General features: G+C 33.6%; 4 protein-coding genes and 1 non-coding gene across 6 annotated transcripts; 3 read left to right on the top strand and 2 right to left on the bottom strand.

Annotated features, from left to right (window-relative positions):
- The first annotated feature begins 238 nt into the window (after positions 1-238).
- On the top strand, positions 239-1,803 carry LOC130803978 (histone-lysine N-methyltransferase, H3 lysine-9 specific SUVH6-like). The gene has a single exon (XM_057668237.1). It carries the CDS (start codon positions 524-526, stop codon positions 1,532-1,534), a length of 1,011 nt encoding a protein of 336 aa, XP_057524220.1. The 5' UTR covers positions 239-523; the 3' UTR covers positions 1,535-1,803.
- A 2,149-nt stretch (positions 1,804-3,952) lies between these two features.
- Positions 3,953-6,816, bottom strand: LOC130803977 (serine/threonine-protein kinase Aurora-2). The gene is made up of 9 exons (XM_057668236.1): positions 6,665-6,816; positions 6,105-6,221; positions 5,359-5,505; positions 5,182-5,277; positions 4,979-5,074; positions 4,780-4,876; positions 4,580-4,697; positions 4,429-4,501; positions 3,953-4,342 (listed from the first exon to the last, which is right to left on the bottom strand). Exons 1-9 carry the CDS (start codon positions 6,698-6,700, stop codon positions 4,241-4,243), a joined length of 882 nt encoding a protein of 293 aa, XP_057524219.1. The 5' UTR covers positions 6,701-6,816; the 3' UTR covers positions 3,953-4,240.
- A 5,178-nt stretch (positions 6,817-11,994) lies between these two features.
- Positions 11,995-12,590, top strand: LOC130803975 (oleosin Ara h 15.0101-like). Its single transcript, XM_057668232.1, has one exon. It carries the CDS (start codon positions 12,063-12,065, stop codon positions 12,525-12,527), a length of 465 nt encoding a protein of 154 aa, XP_057524215.1. The 5' UTR covers positions 11,995-12,062; the 3' UTR covers positions 12,528-12,590.
- Positions 12,591-12,681: 91 nt separating this feature from the next.
- On the bottom strand, positions 12,682-12,754 carry TRNAE-CUC (transfer RNA glutamic acid (anticodon CUC)). Its single transcript has one exon. It is a non-coding gene; the product is annotated as a tRNA-Glu (tRNA).
- A 574-nt stretch (positions 12,755-13,328) lies between these two features.
- LOC130803976 (glutamyl-tRNA(Gln) amidotransferase subunit C, chloroplastic/mitochondrial) lies at positions 13,329-16,636 on the top strand. 2 transcript variants are annotated; one of them, XM_057668234.1, is made up of 6 exons: positions 13,329-13,478; positions 14,317-14,601; positions 14,717-14,757; positions 15,119-15,174; positions 16,228-16,279; positions 16,369-16,636. In XM_057668234.1, the coding sequence occupies exons 2-6, from the start codon at positions 14,395-14,397 to the stop codon at positions 16,442-16,444; spliced, it is 432 nt and encodes a 143-aa protein (XP_057524217.1). In that variant the 5' UTR covers positions 13,329-13,478; positions 14,317-14,394; the 3' UTR covers positions 16,445-16,636. The 2 variants fall into 2 exon arrangements, with proteins under 2 accessions (XP_057524217.1, XP_057524218.1); XM_057668235.1 differs by having other exon boundaries at positions 15,090-15,174.
- The last annotated feature ends 20 nt before the right edge of the window (positions 16,637-16,656 follow it).

Below are 16,656 nucleotides of genomic sequence, written 5' to 3'. Positions count from 1 at the left end.
AAGACTTAATATTTAGATTACCGAGAAATAAAAACTATTTTTAAAATTTGTCCCAACAAATACATATTTAAAGTTCGACCTAATAACAATCACTTTATAAATACTTAAATAGCGAGTATAATTAGTAGTAATTACTCCCTAATGATAACGGAAAACATAAAGGAGTATTAGTAAACTGTACAGTGTACACCTTCATCTCCCCTCCTCCCTCCCTCCCTCCTTTTTTTCAATTTCATAAATCAAAATCTTTTCAAAGTCTGAGACTGTGTAAAATAATCTCAAAAAAAATCCAGAAATTTTAATATCATCTCTATATTTGAACGTAAAAAAACCCAAAATCTCTTGTAAAACTCATGTAATAATCCCCTTGTTTCTTTCATTTTTTGGTTGATTCTTCATTTTTCTGCAAGTTCTTGAATCTTTACTATCTTGTTCACTTCAAACACCCGATTTCCAGAAATATTCCTACATTTTGCTTGATTTCGTTTCTAATTTTCTTCCTCTGCTTTTACTGCTTCTAACAATGGAAGCTGAAAACCGTAGAGTTACAGTTATCCGAGAATTTCCAGAAATTTTCGCGCCGGTTAGACAATCCTCTTCTAAGGGGTTCTCTGCAAACGAAGTTAAGAAGCGTAGGTTTACAGTTATCCGAGATTTCCCGGAAAATTGTGGGCCATTGAAATCATCTTCTTCAAATGGGGTTTCTGGAATGCACCATTCTACTCCTGGGTTTGATCCAACCCCCCTAAAAATTACGAAGGTTCACTCGAGAAATCTTGTAGAAACTTCCGCGAATCGAAATATACGAGTAAATCCCTTGATTGTGAAGAAACCCCAGAAGCTCAAGGGCAAAGTTCAAGAAATGAAGTATTCTGGGCAGACAATATCACGAGAGAGGGCAAAAGTGACTGAGATTATAACGTTATTTCGTGATAAATGCAAAGAAATCTCAAGAAGTGGGAGGGGAATCAGAAGGGTCGATACAACAGCTTTATCAGAACTGAAAAAAGAGGGAAAAATCTGGAATCAATCCCCATCCATGTTAGGTTCAGTTCCTGGGGTAAACGTAGGTGATAAATTCCATTACAGGATAGAACTTCATTTAGTAGGATTACACAAGCATTTTGAAAGAGGAATTGATACAATGGAGTATGGTGGAACAAGGATTGCTACTTGTATTGTTGCAAGTGAAAGACACTTAGACAAGATGAATGATCCAAACACTTTGGTTTACATTGGAGAAGGAGGTGTACTTAGGCGGCATGAAATTGGGGTTCCTCCTGATCAAGAGCTCAAGGGTGGGAATCGAGCATTATGGATGAATATGAATGAGGAAAAAGCTGTTAGAGTTGTTAGGGGACTTGCATTGAATTCTGGGCAGAAGATTTTGTATGTGTATGATGGGTTGTATGAGGTGAAAGGCTGTAAACAGAAGAAAGGAGTAATGGGGAATATGATCTTTGAGTTTCAGATGGTAAGGTGCACTGGACAGCCTCAAGTTCCATGGGAGAAGTGTAGAAGGTATCAGTTTTGAGGTTTGTTTCCTTTTACTTTATGATTTGGTTGGTTATGGTAGTGGTTTGATTTAGATTTTAGCTACTGGTATGGATTAGATTGTATATGAATGTAGACCATAGAGTAAAAATGCGGTAGGGTCGTGATTTTGGTAATGAAATGTAATGCCGTAACGAAATTGCAACGTCTAATATCAGTTGAATTATAAGATATCTCTTGAAACCGTTCAAAACACGATTTATTACGCTTTATAATCATGGACATTTCGATTTGCTTGTTTTGAAAACCTTTTGGTATATTCCAATAGTTAGCTACTGGTATGAATGAGAATCTGTGTATGTGTGGAGACTGAAAAATGAGGATTAAAATGTATCTTTCCAGTTTTTCTCTGGTAATTTACACAATCTTCTCTATCTTCATACAACTAATTTTGTGGTTATTTGATTATGCTACATTCAACAAACTCAAAGTTGAGTTCTGTTATGAATCATTAATAGTTACACAAAATGAAATTCGATTTTATACAAGAAATGGAAAACTAAGATATAGCCATGGCGTTGTCTAAATACATTAACACTAAGTAATATAATGAGAATACTAAATGTGAATTCAAGCATAAGTGTGCATCTTTTTTTTATGTGTATGGGTTTTCGGCTTCCTTTCCTCCCTGGACCTTTATTATATTTTTCTGTGAACGGGATAGCAGAATATACCGAATATGATGATGATGATTAAATGTAAATCAAAAGTGACTGTATTCCAAAAGTAAAATTTGATATAACCACACGAATAAAAGAAACAAAATTTTCCCATTTTGATGCAAACGAGAAAGGAGATTTGAATTATGTTTTCTTTCAATATTCAGAATGCGATACAGGACATAGTTTAGCAATTATGTTTTAATATTGAATAGATATTAGGGGTGTTTGGTAAATGACTTTTAAGTTGATATTTGATTTTTGACTTTTTTGATTGATAAAAAAGCCAAAAAAGGTATTTAATAAATGACTTTTTAGCAAATTTTTAAGACAAAGTGAAAAGGTTAATTTTTAAGACATTAGGCTATGAATACATCAGACACAAACTTCGATTTTCAAATTCTATTATATCAAATTTTTATTAACTTTCATCTATTTTTTATTATTTAGACTCATACAAAGATTCTGTATAGTTTTACATTTTGTGAAAAAGAAATTAATAACATTTAGAGTTTTAAAGTGAGTCTTTATTTTTCAAGATTTGATAATTTTTAACTTTATTATTGCTTGTCTTAGATAAAGACTCACTTTTAAAACATTTTTTAAGACTATCTTTGTTCTGAATTTCTTATCCTTAAATCGAACAAATAACTTATAATTTAACAATTCAAAGAAACAATAAAGAGGACTTCATTGGATGTATTAGAGATTATACTATCTCCTAATTTTGAATCACGTTGAAAAACAAATGTCTCATACTTCAACGATCAATAAATTGAATCTTAATAATCTCAAAACTTAACCCCTTTAATACTAAAAAAAACTACTTAATACATTTCTAGCTAATACAATTAGAACTAGAAGCAAAACACAAAACTAATATACCTAAATATACTCGACAAGTAACAATGCAATACTTGTAGTCATTGAGAAAATTTTAACCCATTGGAAAACATTTTCTTATTACAAAGCGCATCATCATGTTACTCGAAAGTTCATTCCTGTCTCTTGAAAAATAACATTAAGAAAGCTCATGGAATATGACATATTCTCTTTGTTTTGTAGTATTTGCTATAAGGATAAAATTTGAGCAAATTAAGAAAATAAGAAAAAGTTACCGTAAATAATATAATTTTTTATTAATTTTCCTACTATAACACCAACTATTGATTAACCATGAATAAACCAACTTAGAGGTATTTTCTTAGAATAATATCAACTTTAGTTTATTAATTAATTTACCATTTTTTTTGTCTTACAATCACTTTTGATTTTTAACATGTTAGGAATTTTCTAGAAAAAAAATCCTTAAAGTTGATATTATTTTATAGTTAATCAATAGTTGATATTATTATAGAAAAATTAACAAAAAGTTGTATTATTCACGATAATTTTTCCATGAATAAAAGTGTGTAAAAAAGGGATTTATAGAAAGTAAGAAATGTTTCCATATCATGAAACTATTAGTTTAATGTGTGGATGAAATTTTTTTAAAAAGAGAGGGTCATGCCAAAATAAAAAATGCAGCAAATCCTCTAAGAAGAACTAAAATGCAAAATATAGCAAAATCCGTAGAATTATAGAGGATCAAATAGAATATTAAAGGTCTTAACATTATCTTATAATTTAATTATATTTCATATTAGAATATAAATTATGTGTATGTAAGCTCATCATCTGGAGTAGAAACATTATCTTATAATTTAATTATATTTCATATTAGAATATTAGAATATAAATAGAATATTAAAGGCCTTATTTCACACCCATACACTAAGATTGGTAATACATGTTACAACTCACAACATTACTCTTGCCTTTATTTTGGTACAATTGTAAGAACATTTTTGGTATTCTTATAGCACATTGAATGAATTTAAGGAACATATGATATTCACTTGAAAAGTCTACAACCATAGGAAGATAGCCAGCTAGCTACTTTAACATAGGAACATATCATATTCTTATAGCACATTAGATGACTGTTTTACAGTTGAATACAAGATCTTCTTGAAATAATAAACGTATCAGAACTTGTAAAGACCTGAAGGATCTGCATTCTGTACTATCCATGGATGTTCTAAAAGCTTGTGCAATGGAAGACGCTCTGTCGATTCTTTAACAAGCATCTGATGTTTAACAAAGGTAGCTAAGTTAAGTGCTCATTAATTGCATCGATTAAATAATTTTTTACGATTTAACACTGAAACTTTACCTTACTAATAAGATCCTTTGCAGCTGAGGATATTATGGGTTTGGGGGGGAATTTTAGATCAACTTGCACAATCCTGCAAGAAGATGTATTCTTATCAATTTCATTGGGAGATGATGCCTAATAAGTGTATTGGAGTTGCGAATTTCCTTACCTCCTATATGTGTCTGAATGCTCCCTTGCTTCAAATGGAGGGAAACCATATAGAAACTCGTAACAAAGAACACCAAGACTCCATATGTCAACACTCGCATCATGCTCTACACTCTCCACTGTGAACCAAAAGCGAGCACGATAAACAACCCGAAATGAAACACCCTATGCTATGGATTTTGTTCACAAAAAAATTCATACCCATCTCTGGAGGAAGGTAGTCAAGTGTTCCGCACATTGTCTTCCTGCGGTTAAATGTATGAACTGCCCAACCAAAATCTGCAATCTTGAGTTCCCCCTGAGAAAAAATTTTACAAGATTACCAAAATCAGCTCAATTTTGTAGAATTGGAAGCATAACAGATACTCCTACAAAACAGCAGACTGATCATTTTGCTCACCTGTGCACCAATGAGGAGGTTCTCCGGCTTTATATCTCTGTGAATCACATGTTTTCCATGACAGTAAATAAGTGCCCGAGCTAATGATGCAATATACTGCACCCAAATGAAAACGGGAAATGAAAAAAACTTGTTAGCATTCTTGACAAACTGAAACAAAGAACTGCTAATATCAGCAGAGTTATCATAGACATGGAACTTACAGTTGCTGATCGTTTTTCACTGAAATACTTGCATTTCTGAAGCTCTTTGTACAGCTCTCCTTTGGGTGCATATTCAAGTATCAAGTAGACACGTTTCTGCATACACAAGATGGGAAATGATTACTTGTTTTGTATCCAAATATGTAATCAGTATGAGCAATTTCACAAAATTAATACCTGATCATAAAAGTATCCATACAGGCGCAATATGTTAGAATGTCGGAGATGGCTTTGTATTTCGACTTCTCGTCGAATCTGATGTTCCACTTGGGACTGTTTCAGCTGGCTCTTGAACAGTACTTTGAGTGCTACAACATGATTGCTCTGAGAAGATTACCACAGCTTAGAAAATTTTTCACATTGAAACTAGAAATTGATAACCTGATGATCCAGCTAGAAATAGATCAATTGAACAGACAGTCAAAGAAAGCATAGCCCAAATATATTTTCGATTTCGAAAGACAAGCACCAATCACGTAGCAACAACAATGCTAAAGTCTTACTCCCAACAATCACATATTCAAACAAGACCTAAAAAATGGAAAATGAGCTAACAAAATTGATTTAAACAAAATTTTTAGGGATTTTATTTTATTAATTTGGTGACCTACATTGTCACAAGCAAAGCTATGTAGATTATGTGTCACCAAGTACCAAACCTTTTTTAGTAAATACAAAAACCTAAAGTTATTTAAAACAATACTAAATACATATTGAGTTTAAGCTTTTTGATTGTCTTGATTTCTTACACGATCCTGATCAAGCAATGTGGGTTATCTGCTCACACTATTTCAAAAAATAGATCATCATATTTGTAGATCAAAGAAGCAAATAAATAATCAATTAACATCATCAACAAAGCAAAAAATACACTCAAAATGTTTGAATCGAAGAAACGAAAGGAGCAAAGATCGAAAGCATACTCTCTTTTCTCTGGCCAAGTATACATGGCCAAACTTTCCGCGACCCAGCGGCTTTCCAATGTCGAAATCACTAAGTGTCCATCGTTTCTTCTCGGCCACAGGAACCTCTGTAGATGTCTGGAATAAAACCATACGAACATCAAACATTGTCGGACATCAATTTATCGTATTTCAGGCAACCCAAACGTAAAATTAGCGAACCAAAAAGGGAATCGAATCATAAAATTTAAAGCTCAAAGAAAATATGTTTCATTTCCGTTTTAAAAATTAAAAATTGAATATTTCGAAATAACATAGAATCATTCAAAATGAAAATATTATTTTCTTCCAATTAAAGAAGCGACAAAAATGCATAACAAAGTTTTGAAAGAAAATAAAATCGAAGCTTCACATTTGAATTAGCGTCGACATTTGTGAAACCTTGGCTTCAATATCGATTTACAAAATGTGAAATCTTTGACGTATTCATATCAAATCCCTAATTTTCAAAATTCAAGAATAAATTAAAAAAACTCGTAACCCTAAGTCTTTTTCTTGAATTAGGGATAGTTTTAGGTTACCTTTTGTTCAACTTGATTCTCCGCAGCAATCGCCATTGTTGTTTAACTGAGAGAAAGAGAGAGAAAATGAGAACAAGATTGATGAACGGTGGGGAGACTAGACAGAAAATTGGAGGAAATTATTTAGAAGATGGAAGTATGTTTACAACGGTCGAATTTCTTGCTGAGGACACGTGGACCAATAGAACTTCTTCTGTAGTTCAAATTTTTATTTTTGTGTTTATTGGGAAATTTTAATTTCCTTGATGGGAGGAAAGAGGAGCGTTACGGAGAATCTCTACGTTTTTTTATGCTAAAGGAAATCGTGGCCGTTAGATATAAAGTTGAGCTTGGGATCTGGAATTTTATTGTTTTTTTTTTTTTTTTTTCTATTTTCTATTTATTATCCGTATAAGGTGACAATTAATAGTGTATGTTTTAATACTAGTTTATATTGTTGATGAATTAATAATTACATGTTAACATTTAGATGTTATAATATCTTCTAATATTGCCTTGAGTGAGTAATTTACTCTGTTTGTAAATAAAGTTTTTAGGCCGGCTTTTAGAGATTGTTTTTAAAAATATCTTACAGATTAATTTTATTAAAATTTAGTGTCTATTTATTATTTTATTAATGCTATAATGCATACTTACATAGTTACAGCATGATTAATGTTTATTCACTGTATTCTTAATGCCTACTTACAATATCTTAAATGCATATACTTACGATATCCTTACGATATCTCAAACATACTATCTTGCTAATAAGTTTTGCTACATATTATTTTTAGTGCTATGTGGATGGTAATAATGATTGTTCATTTTATGGGTAAATTCTTTTCCTCACAACCCAATTATATTTTTTGATTAATATAAATTAATTTTTTTTAAATAAAATTATACTAGACTTTAAATATTTTTCCCTTTATAAATAAACACCAATTTTGCATAACTAATCAATAAAAATCACTATATTTTAGAGAAAAAAATGAATAGTAGTAATTTTTTTATTATGATTTAGTTATGAATGATTTTTTAACCACAAAATGATCAAAAGAACCTTTTTGTGGGTATTTCACCCATCTTTGGTAATGCTCTTACGGCCCGTTTGGTAGGTAGTAATAAACGGTGGTAATAGGAATGCAAAATTAGTGTAATTTTAGTTGAAAAATGTCTTGGCTACCTTGATGGTCATACTTGTCCAACTCCAATCATCTCTATTTTCTTCATAAAATTCATTCCAATGCATTGACATTGGTAGAAGTGGTATTAAGTGTTAATTGAAATTTGTAACAAAAAAAACTTTTTTTATGATCAAAGTTTCATTACCATGGGAATGATATAGAACTTTTGATGAAATTGTACACTACAAATCATTCCCAATACCACCATTTAGTACCACTAACCAAACGGACCATTAGTCTTTTTCATGGGTTTTGTACTTTTGTTATACAAATACGTAATTTTTGTGCCCTGACTCGTTCTCAATTCTTGTTGATGATTGGCGACTCGAATCGAGTCTTGATCGTGGTTGAAGATGAAGTTAAGAAGAACGAGTGAAGATGTGGGTCAGGAGTTAGGCGACGACTCGTCACTATTGGAGTAGAGAAAGCGACGAGTCGTGGATTCCTCTCCGAAGTCACATTTTTGGGTCAGAATGTTTGCCACGAGTCGTGGATTTTTTGGGGACGACTCGTCACTTTTTGCAACGAGTCGTTGCTCACTGGAGACGACTCGTCACTTTTGACGGTTATGCATTTTGTCTTATTTTCACGTGGGTTTTGACGATTACTTGCGTTTTCTTGGAGCTTAAGTATCTCTTAGTTAGGTTTTAGTATATATATCTCCTTCTATTAGTGCTAGGGTTTCATTATTCAAAAATTGAGAGAGATCACAAAAGAGCCATTATTATTTGTGAATGTTATTGTGATTCATCTTGTAATCTTGCATTCATAGTGAAATTGTTCGATCTTGGTGCCGGTGGACGTAGCTATCACATTGATAGTGAACCACGTTAAATCTCTTGTGTCATTTTCTTATTGTTTGTTTGAATTTCCTTATTGTTTCATTATTGTTCATCAATACGACTTTCGCTGTCGCACAACAATTGGCATCAAGAGCTCAGGTTTAGACTTAGGAAGAGTCTTTTGAATGAAACAATGGTGGGAGATTTAACAATTAGAATTGAGAAGTTTAAAGGGAAAAACAATTTCGGGCTATGGCAAATAAAGATGAAGGCTCTGTTGAAACAGCAGCAAATCTGGTGTCCGTTGGCTCCAAAGAGTACTATTGTGGGGTCAGAAGACAGACTAACTGACGGACAATTAGCAGTAATGGAGGAAAAGGCTCATTTCTACCATTTTGCTAAGTTTGGATGATCATATCATCATGGAGGTTGTTGATTAAGAGACGACAACAAAATTGTGGCTGAAATTGGAATCATTATATATGACCAAGTCACTGACCAACAAGCTGCTACTGAAACAGCGGTTATTCGGCCTTCGGATGCAGTCAGGTACTTCTTTACGGTATCATCTAGTAAATCTTAATTCTATTTTATTGGATTTGCATAATTTAGACGTTAAAATAGATGATGAGGATGCTGCGTTAATTTTGCTTGTGTCTCTGCCATCTAGTTTTGAGAATTTTGTTGAGTCATTTGTGGTAGGCAAAGATTCTCTGACCCTAGAAGAAGTGAAGGTAGCACTTCACACTAGATAATTGCGTGAAAAGGTGATTGGTGATAACGAAGGTAGTGATAGTGGGTTATTTGTTAAATCCGGGTAAAATTCTCGGAAGAAAAAGGGGTTTAACTGTGATAACGGTGCTGAGACGGGTATTGGTGATAGTATGGATGGGTCTAGCAACACTAGGAAAATTACTTGTTATTATTGTAAGGAACTAGGACATTTTAATTTTAAGTGTCCTAAATTAAAGAATAAATCTCAAGCAGCTATAGTTCAAAGTAAACAGAAGAAGAACTATGATTCTGAGGAAGACTTAGCATTGGTCGATTATGTTGAGTCTAGGGAATCGTATGATTTTTGGGTTCTTGATTCTAGTTGTTCGTTCCATATGAGTCCTCGTCAAGATTGGTTTGATATTTATGAGTCCTGTTTTGGAGAGTCAGTTACAGTTGGTAATGATGCTTCATGTGAGGTATAAGTATTGTTCTATGAGACTACGGACTGTTGATGGGAGAAGGTTGACTTTAACCAGAGTGAGACATGTTCCTGCATTGGGGAAGAATTTGATTTCACTTGGGACCTTGGATGATTTGGGGTTCAATGGAAAATTCTATAATGGGGAATTAAGTGTCTTTAAGGGTTCGAAATTGATCCTTAGGGGGAAAAAATCTACTTAAGAGGGATAACTAATATTGGTCTTGTGTATGGAAATGGTAAGGAGTGTTTGGTAACTGGATATAGTGATTCTGATTATGCAGCTAATGTGGATACTAGGAGGTCGGTGACTGGTTATGTGTTTACTTTGGGTGGTTCTGTGGTTAGTTGAAAGTCTACATTGCAGTCTTCAGTTACGTTGTCTACTACTGAAGCTGAGTACATGGCTTTAACTTCTATAACTAAGGAGTCTATTTGGCTCAAAAGCCTTGTAGGTGAACTGGGTATTGCACAAGATTTTGCTACGGTGTACTGTGATAGTCTAAGTGCCATTTTCTTAACTAAAGATCAAGTGCACCATGATCGGACCAAGCACGTTGATGTCAGGTATCATTTCTTGCGTACTGACAAGAAGGTAAGGGTAAAGAAGATCGGGATCGCTCACAATCTAGCTGATTTCTTTACTATGTCTGTTCCATTTAGTATGTTTAAATACTACTTGGACTTGCTAAATATTGATTACTATGTGATGTAGTAGGCCCTTAGGGGCGGTGTTAGGGAGCTCCTGTTGTAGGCATGTTGGCCTTTTAAGGTGGAATTTGCCCGGGACTTGTGATGTAGGTGGAGTATTATGAGTTATTATACTTGGTGACGAGTATGTGATGGGTCTTGGGTGAAGACTTGTCGGGATGGGTCTTGGTTGAAGACTTATCGGGATGTACGGCTTATGTATGAGCTTTACATCGAGTTTGGCTTGAGATATGTTCACTTTCTGTTGATGGGATCGTTTGCTGACTACGAGTTCTCGTCAAGGTGGACATTATTGATGATTGGCGACTCGAATCGAGTCTTGATCGTGGTTGAAGATGAAGTTAAGAAGAACGAGTAAAGATGTGGGTCAGGAGCTAGGCGACGACTCATTGCTTCTGGAGTAGAGAAAGCGACGAGTCGTGGATTCCTCTATGAAGTCACATTTTTGGGTCAGAATGTTTGCCACTAGTCATGGATTTTTTGGGGACGACTCGTTGCTTTTTGCAACGAGTCGTTGCTCACTGAGACGACTCGTCGCTTTTGACGGTTATGCGTTTTGTCTTATTTTCACGTGGGTTTGACGATTATTTGGGTTTTCTTGGAGTTCAAGTATCTTTTAATTAGGCTTTAGTGTGTGTGTGTGTGTATATATATATATATATATAAATATATATATATATATATATATATATATATATATATATATATATATATATATATATATATATATATATATATATATATATATATATATATATATATATATATATATATATATAAGACAAGAAGAATATAAGGTGGTGTGCCTAAAATTGATTAAACATAGTAGTAAAATATAAATTTCATATGATAATTCTCTATTTTGAAATTTTCACATGTGGATATTAGTTTTTTATACTTATGATAATCTTATGGTCTCATATCAGTTTGCAATATAATTTTATTTACAAATGATATTTGTATTTTTCATGTTTACTGACTTGTCAACTATTAAAACATTAAAATCTCAAACATTTATATATATGAAAACTCAAATATGTATAATTTATTGTTCTCCATCCTACATTTATTAAAGAATACAATAATATTAAAGATCGTTTAAGAAAAGTGACAATTTTGAGGCAAAAAACCATATTATTTTGATTTATTTCTTAGAAAGTGATTCCAAACATGAGTGTGAGGTTTTTTTTTTTTTCCTTTTTATTGTCCTAGAATTATTTTTATTATTATTATTATTATTATTATTATTATTATAATAAGTTCCTAAGTTGTAAGCATGAAATGAACAAATTCTCCACATGTCAAATACTCATAAACACCATTCATGCAATTAAACACTTGCCACCCTTTTCTAAACTCATCACCTTCACTCACTTAGTCACTTTACATAACCCTTCTATTCCTTTACCTTAAATTCACCTTCATTTTACACCATTACATCTCATTTCTCATTTCTCTCTTCCTTTACTCACTAATATCAAAAACCCAACTCCAAAACACCCCAAAAAATTAGGGTACAACCCTAAATAAGTAAATCCAATATGTCATCAACCTATGAGCAACAAATGCAACACCAATACCACCAACAACAACCAATCACCCAAACCACTCGCCAAACCGTCAAGTTCCTAACCGCCTCCACCATCGGCACCGCCCTATTAATACTCTCCGGCCTCATTTTAACCGGCACCGTCATAGCTCTCGTCATCGCCACACCTATTATGGTCTTGTTTAGTCCCATACTCGTTCCCGCGGTCATCACCGTCTTCCTCATCGCCACCGGTTTCATATTCTCGGGTGGGTGCGGGGTGGCAGCCGTCTCGGCGTTGACATGGGTCTACAAGTACACTACCGGGGAGAACCCACCAGGAGCCGATACATTAGACCGTGCTCGCATGCAAATCAAGAACGCGGCGAGGGATGTTAAGGATAGAGCTAAGGATAATTTGCAATATATTCAAGATAAGGCTCAAGAGGGTAGTGATGTTCATCAAAGGGGTCAATAATAAAGTTCTATTTAGATAATTGGAGTGTGTTTTGATTTTGTTGTAATAAGTTTGGTTATCTTTTGTTTGGTTGAAATGTGTATGAATATGTAGAAGTGATATAAGTGCAATATATGAAGTCATAAAAGTATGTTCGTTATTGTCGTGAAAAAAATTCCGTTGCCGGGACTTGAACCCGGGTCTCTCGGGTGAGAGCCGAGTATCCTAACCAACTAGACTACAACGGATTAGATAACAAGCTTCTTGGCTTTTTAAATATAAATCTACTTGATGATTGATGTCACTTAAAAAAATAACTCATTTTTCCATTGGTAAATGATTGGCGGAGGTAAGGACTTGAGAGTTATATAAATGTGAATGTGATATATTTGTTTCGGTCAAGATAAAATAGAATAATAATTGAAAAGGTTAGAAAATTAAAAATATAACTATTTTCTCTTGAAATATTGATTAAATGGACGAAAGTTTTTGATGAATAATGATTGAAAAGGTTAGAAAATTAAAAATTGATTAAATAGATTTGTTGTAGATAAGACTTGCATGACTATTGTGATAAGATAACCTATAAATAATACAATTAATACTCCAAAATTAGATATTACTAAATTTTAAGTCGGGATGAATTAAATAAATTTTTTTTTGTTAGTTAATACTCACTTTGTTTCATTTGGTTTGTGGTTTGGGCACGTTTATTGTCCATAATTAAAAATAATAAAAATTAGATATTACTAAATTTTAAGTCGGAATGAATTAAACAAGATTTGTTTTAACCGTATAAATTAAAAACAAAATATAAATTATGAGTAAATAATGAATAGTCTAAAAACACCCCTTTGAAAGGAAAGGGAGTGAGTAGTTTTATTTCACCGTTCGTTATCCTAGTCCAGTTATCATCTTTCTTCCATTGTTGAACATCAACTAAACATCATCCGTTTGCGATTACTCAATTTGGTAACTAACTTTGCTATTCATTCCATACCTACATTCAGTTCATTTACCGCCGTTGCTCCCTGTTCAGTTCTATGTTTATGCTTTTTTCCAATAATTTTCTTTTCTTGGTCATTTTGATTGAACCTGATTTTGCCATAATTTTTGATTATTGATATTGAAAGAAATTCTATGCATTCCTCTCTAGATACTCCTTGCGGTTGCTGTGTATTTTACGCCATTGATCTCTTATGTATTGGGTTCATTTTGAATCGCACTCAACGTGTTTGATGAAATGTCAGAATGAAGTTTGATAGATTTAATGAAAATTTGTTGTTTAACTCTTTTTCAACTGCCTTGATTCTCTATATTTTTGTTGAATATCAATGATTGTTCCAACTATTGAGAAACATATACTCTGATTTTGCTACATTCCCCATTTTCGCAACTAGGCGAGAGCGACACACCCCTTATCCGGCATCCCCAACCTTGTCCAAAAGCTTTTTTTATGACTGGAACAAGCCTTGAATTTGTCTCTATTGGAGTCTATTTTCTCTGTGCAACCATTTTCCAATATTCCCTAACATTGTTAAGCTGTTCTTTTGTTTTCAACTTGGATTAGAAATTATGATGGCATTTGGGTTTCTCATTCTTCCATAAGCGACTATTTTTTGCTGCATATAGTCCTCATGCTGATTATAGAACTCCATATGGCGTTGGAGAACTGGATTGGAATATACTAGTGCTATTTTATAATTAGCGTTTCTTAATTGTGTACTTATTCATTTATTTGTAGTATTTACTTTATTTGCTTTTGTCCCTTGTTGCACTGAGCAGTTGGCCTTTATGTTTATGTTTGCAGTCTCATTGAATAAAAAAGAACAAGGGTTGGATGAAATACCAGTTCAGAAACTAGAATTGTTGAAAAGATAACAACAAAATGGCAAGCTACAGCTTTAGAGCAATTGTTTCATTAAGAGTAGGAACAACAATGTTAGGTTGTTGTACAAGAAGCATTGCTAACTTTCCAATTGTGTTCATCCAAAAGAGAAACAAACGAAGTTACTCTATTAAATCTTCTTCATTAGACCCTCCTGATGTGAGTCGTTTAGCTGAATCTGCTCGTATATCTCTCACTCCCGAGGAGGTATGAGAAAAAATATATTGGAAAATTCTTATGTACATTAGTTGGGTACTCACATTTCTTTACGTATGTTCTTGATGCAAGTTGGATTTGATTTTATTTGATCTTCGGGTTGTAGGTTCAAGAATTTGGTCCCAAAATCCATCAAGTCATTGAGTGGTAATATTTCCTTTCGTTTTGTCTATAAGCATATGCTCTTAACAATGCTGATGTGTTACCATAGTTCTGAATTTGAAACAATGCCTGGCTCCATTTGTGAATTAAGTGCGTTCTTGACCTTGTTGTGGCGATGTGTAATGAGGATAAGTTGGTGAGGAGAGGGAAGTTTGAGAAAATGACTTTCAATATAATCTAGTACTTAGAATGTTACTTAATTTTGTTTATAATCTTTGGATAAGAACTCAAAATTTTCATCTATTTCACTTGATTGCTTTAGTCATGCTTGAAATCGGACATTGTCTTATCATAGCTTCTTGTGTTGCGTGGCCTAGCTTCCATTGCTATCTTGGTTATTTTTCAGGTTCGGACAACTTCAAGATGTTGATCTTGAAAGTATTGAGCCAGCCATTCGTTCAGGTATTTGACATTTTCCCTAATATAGCATTTATCCTATAGGAGTGTTAAAGTTCTATGTATATGCTTCAAACTACTCAGAAAAGAAGGAATTTTTGCTTTGTCCTGTTTATGCAATATTGAGCTGCTTAGAAATCAGCACAAAATTATTATTTTGCTTCTTTCTTTCTTTCTTTCTTTTGTTTTTGTTAAATTTTATCAGTTGTGACTTGTGCCTATTCATATGTTCCTCTTTGTGATGCTCCCCTCTATAGCTCAATTGTATACATCAATTTGTGGCTAGTTTCCTGAGTCGGACTTGATTTTTATATTGAGACTCTGTTCATCATCAATTAATTAAAGAGACTAGGAAATCTCTTTGTCTGCTATAATTGACAACTGCCATTACCATACACTTTCAGAAAAATTGATTGGCTTGTTCAAAATAATCCCCTACCTTGCATATTTCCAAAATAATCCGATCTTTCTCTCCCACCATCCAATAACACTCCTGGCCTGCTGAACTGTTCTTGTTTTGTCCTCCTCACTCCTTCCTTTCCCTGCCACCACCACCTACCCGGCACCCATCCTCACCTTAACCCTGCCAATGCAGCCCCGTTCTCACCACCAGATTACAGCCAGTGCAGCCAAAGCCCTTGATAACACCAAAAAATATCCCCACTTTTTTGAGACACTTGCACCATCCAGTATCACCGCCTCAATAGGTTGGGAAGGATGTTGTTTATCGATGGCAAAATTGAGCCAGAGGTGTAGGCAAGGAAGAAATTTAATTTGAATGTGGATGTGGATCCTAACATTCATAATGTTGCCTTCTTTCCTACATTCCATTACCCCAATGTCATTAAGTGGCTCCCATATGGGGTGGGATTTGAAGGTTAAATGTACACAATCTTTCCCTTGTTATACCCTTATCACTGATAATAAAGAGATTATTTACAATTGACCCTGGTTAGTAAACTATTAATAACCTATGTATTGCTTAAGAAGTAATGCACTAAATATCAAGGAAACATGTCACATGTACAAATCTTCTTTCTTACCGTGTAACTTTTTCAGACATCGATGGTGATAATTTACGAGAAGATGTACCTCAAACATTTGAGAATAGGTGAAGCTTTCATCCTCGTAGCCATTCCAAATTTTTCGATATCTCTCAATTTCGATATATTTAATATCATTTTCTTGTCTCTTGTATAGGGAAGCTATCATAGCTGCAATCCCAAGCTACGAGGAACCATATATTAAGGTCCCAAAGGTTTTGAACAAAGAATAACAACGTTCAACTCTTGCTTGTAGAATTCTAAGTAGCAGCCCTTAGATTCGTAGAAAACATTCTCTTGGCATACCACAAACGATGCGCTATGTTTCGTTGGAACAAAATGGTTACGATCTGTTTGCTTTTCGATTGGTTTGTATAACTCGAGTTCATTATATTCATCGAGATGGAGCCAATTGTGTTGCTAGAGACTGTTGATTGATATTGTA

The sequence above is a fragment of the Amaranthus tricolor genome, chromosome 17, assembly GCF_026212465.1.
Source record: "Amaranthus tricolor cultivar Red isolate AtriRed21 chromosome 17, ASM2621246v1, whole genome shotgun sequence".
Lineage (NCBI taxonomy): Eukaryota > Viridiplantae > Streptophyta > Magnoliopsida > Caryophyllales > Amaranthaceae > Amaranthus > Amaranthus tricolor.
This window is presented reverse-complemented; position numbering and strand designations above follow the sequence as displayed.

What these genes read in the sequence shown, in the direction of transcription:
- LOC130803978 (XM_057668237.1), top strand. Translation starts at nt 524, where the DNA reads ATGGAAGCTGAAAACCGTAGAGTTACAGTTATCCGAGAATTTCCAGAA.
- LOC130803975 (XM_057668232.1), top strand. Translation starts at nt 12,063, where the DNA reads ATGTCATCAACCTATGAGCAACAAATGCAACACCAATACCACCAACAA.
- LOC130803976 (XM_057668234.1), top strand. Translation starts at nt 14,395, where the DNA reads ATGGCAAGCTACAGCTTTAGAGCAATTGTTTCATTAAGAGTAGGAACA. An exon ending in TATCTCTCACTCCCGAGGAG is followed by an intron (nt 14,602 to 14,716) that starts GTATGAGAAAAA and finishes TTCGGGTTGTAG; the next exon opens with GTTCAAGAATTTGGTCCCAA. An exon ending in CCTCAAACATTTGAGAATAG is followed by an intron (nt 16,280 to 16,368) that starts GTGAAGCTTTCA and finishes TCTCTTGTATAG; the next exon opens with GGAAGCTATCATAGCTGCAA.
- LOC130803977 (XM_057668236.1), bottom strand. Translation starts at nt 6,700, where the DNA reads ATGGCGATTGCTGCGGAGAATCAAGTTGAACAAAAG. An exon ending in AGAATCAAGTTGAACAAAAG is followed by an intron (nt 6,222 to 6,664) that starts GTAACCTAAAAC and finishes GTTTTATTCCAG; the next exon opens with ACATCTACAGAGGTTCCTGT. An exon ending in ACCTCCTCATTGGTGCACAG is followed by an intron (nt 4,877 to 4,978) that starts GTGAGCAAAATG and finishes ATTTTTTCTCAG; the next exon opens with GGGGAACTCAAGATTGCAGA.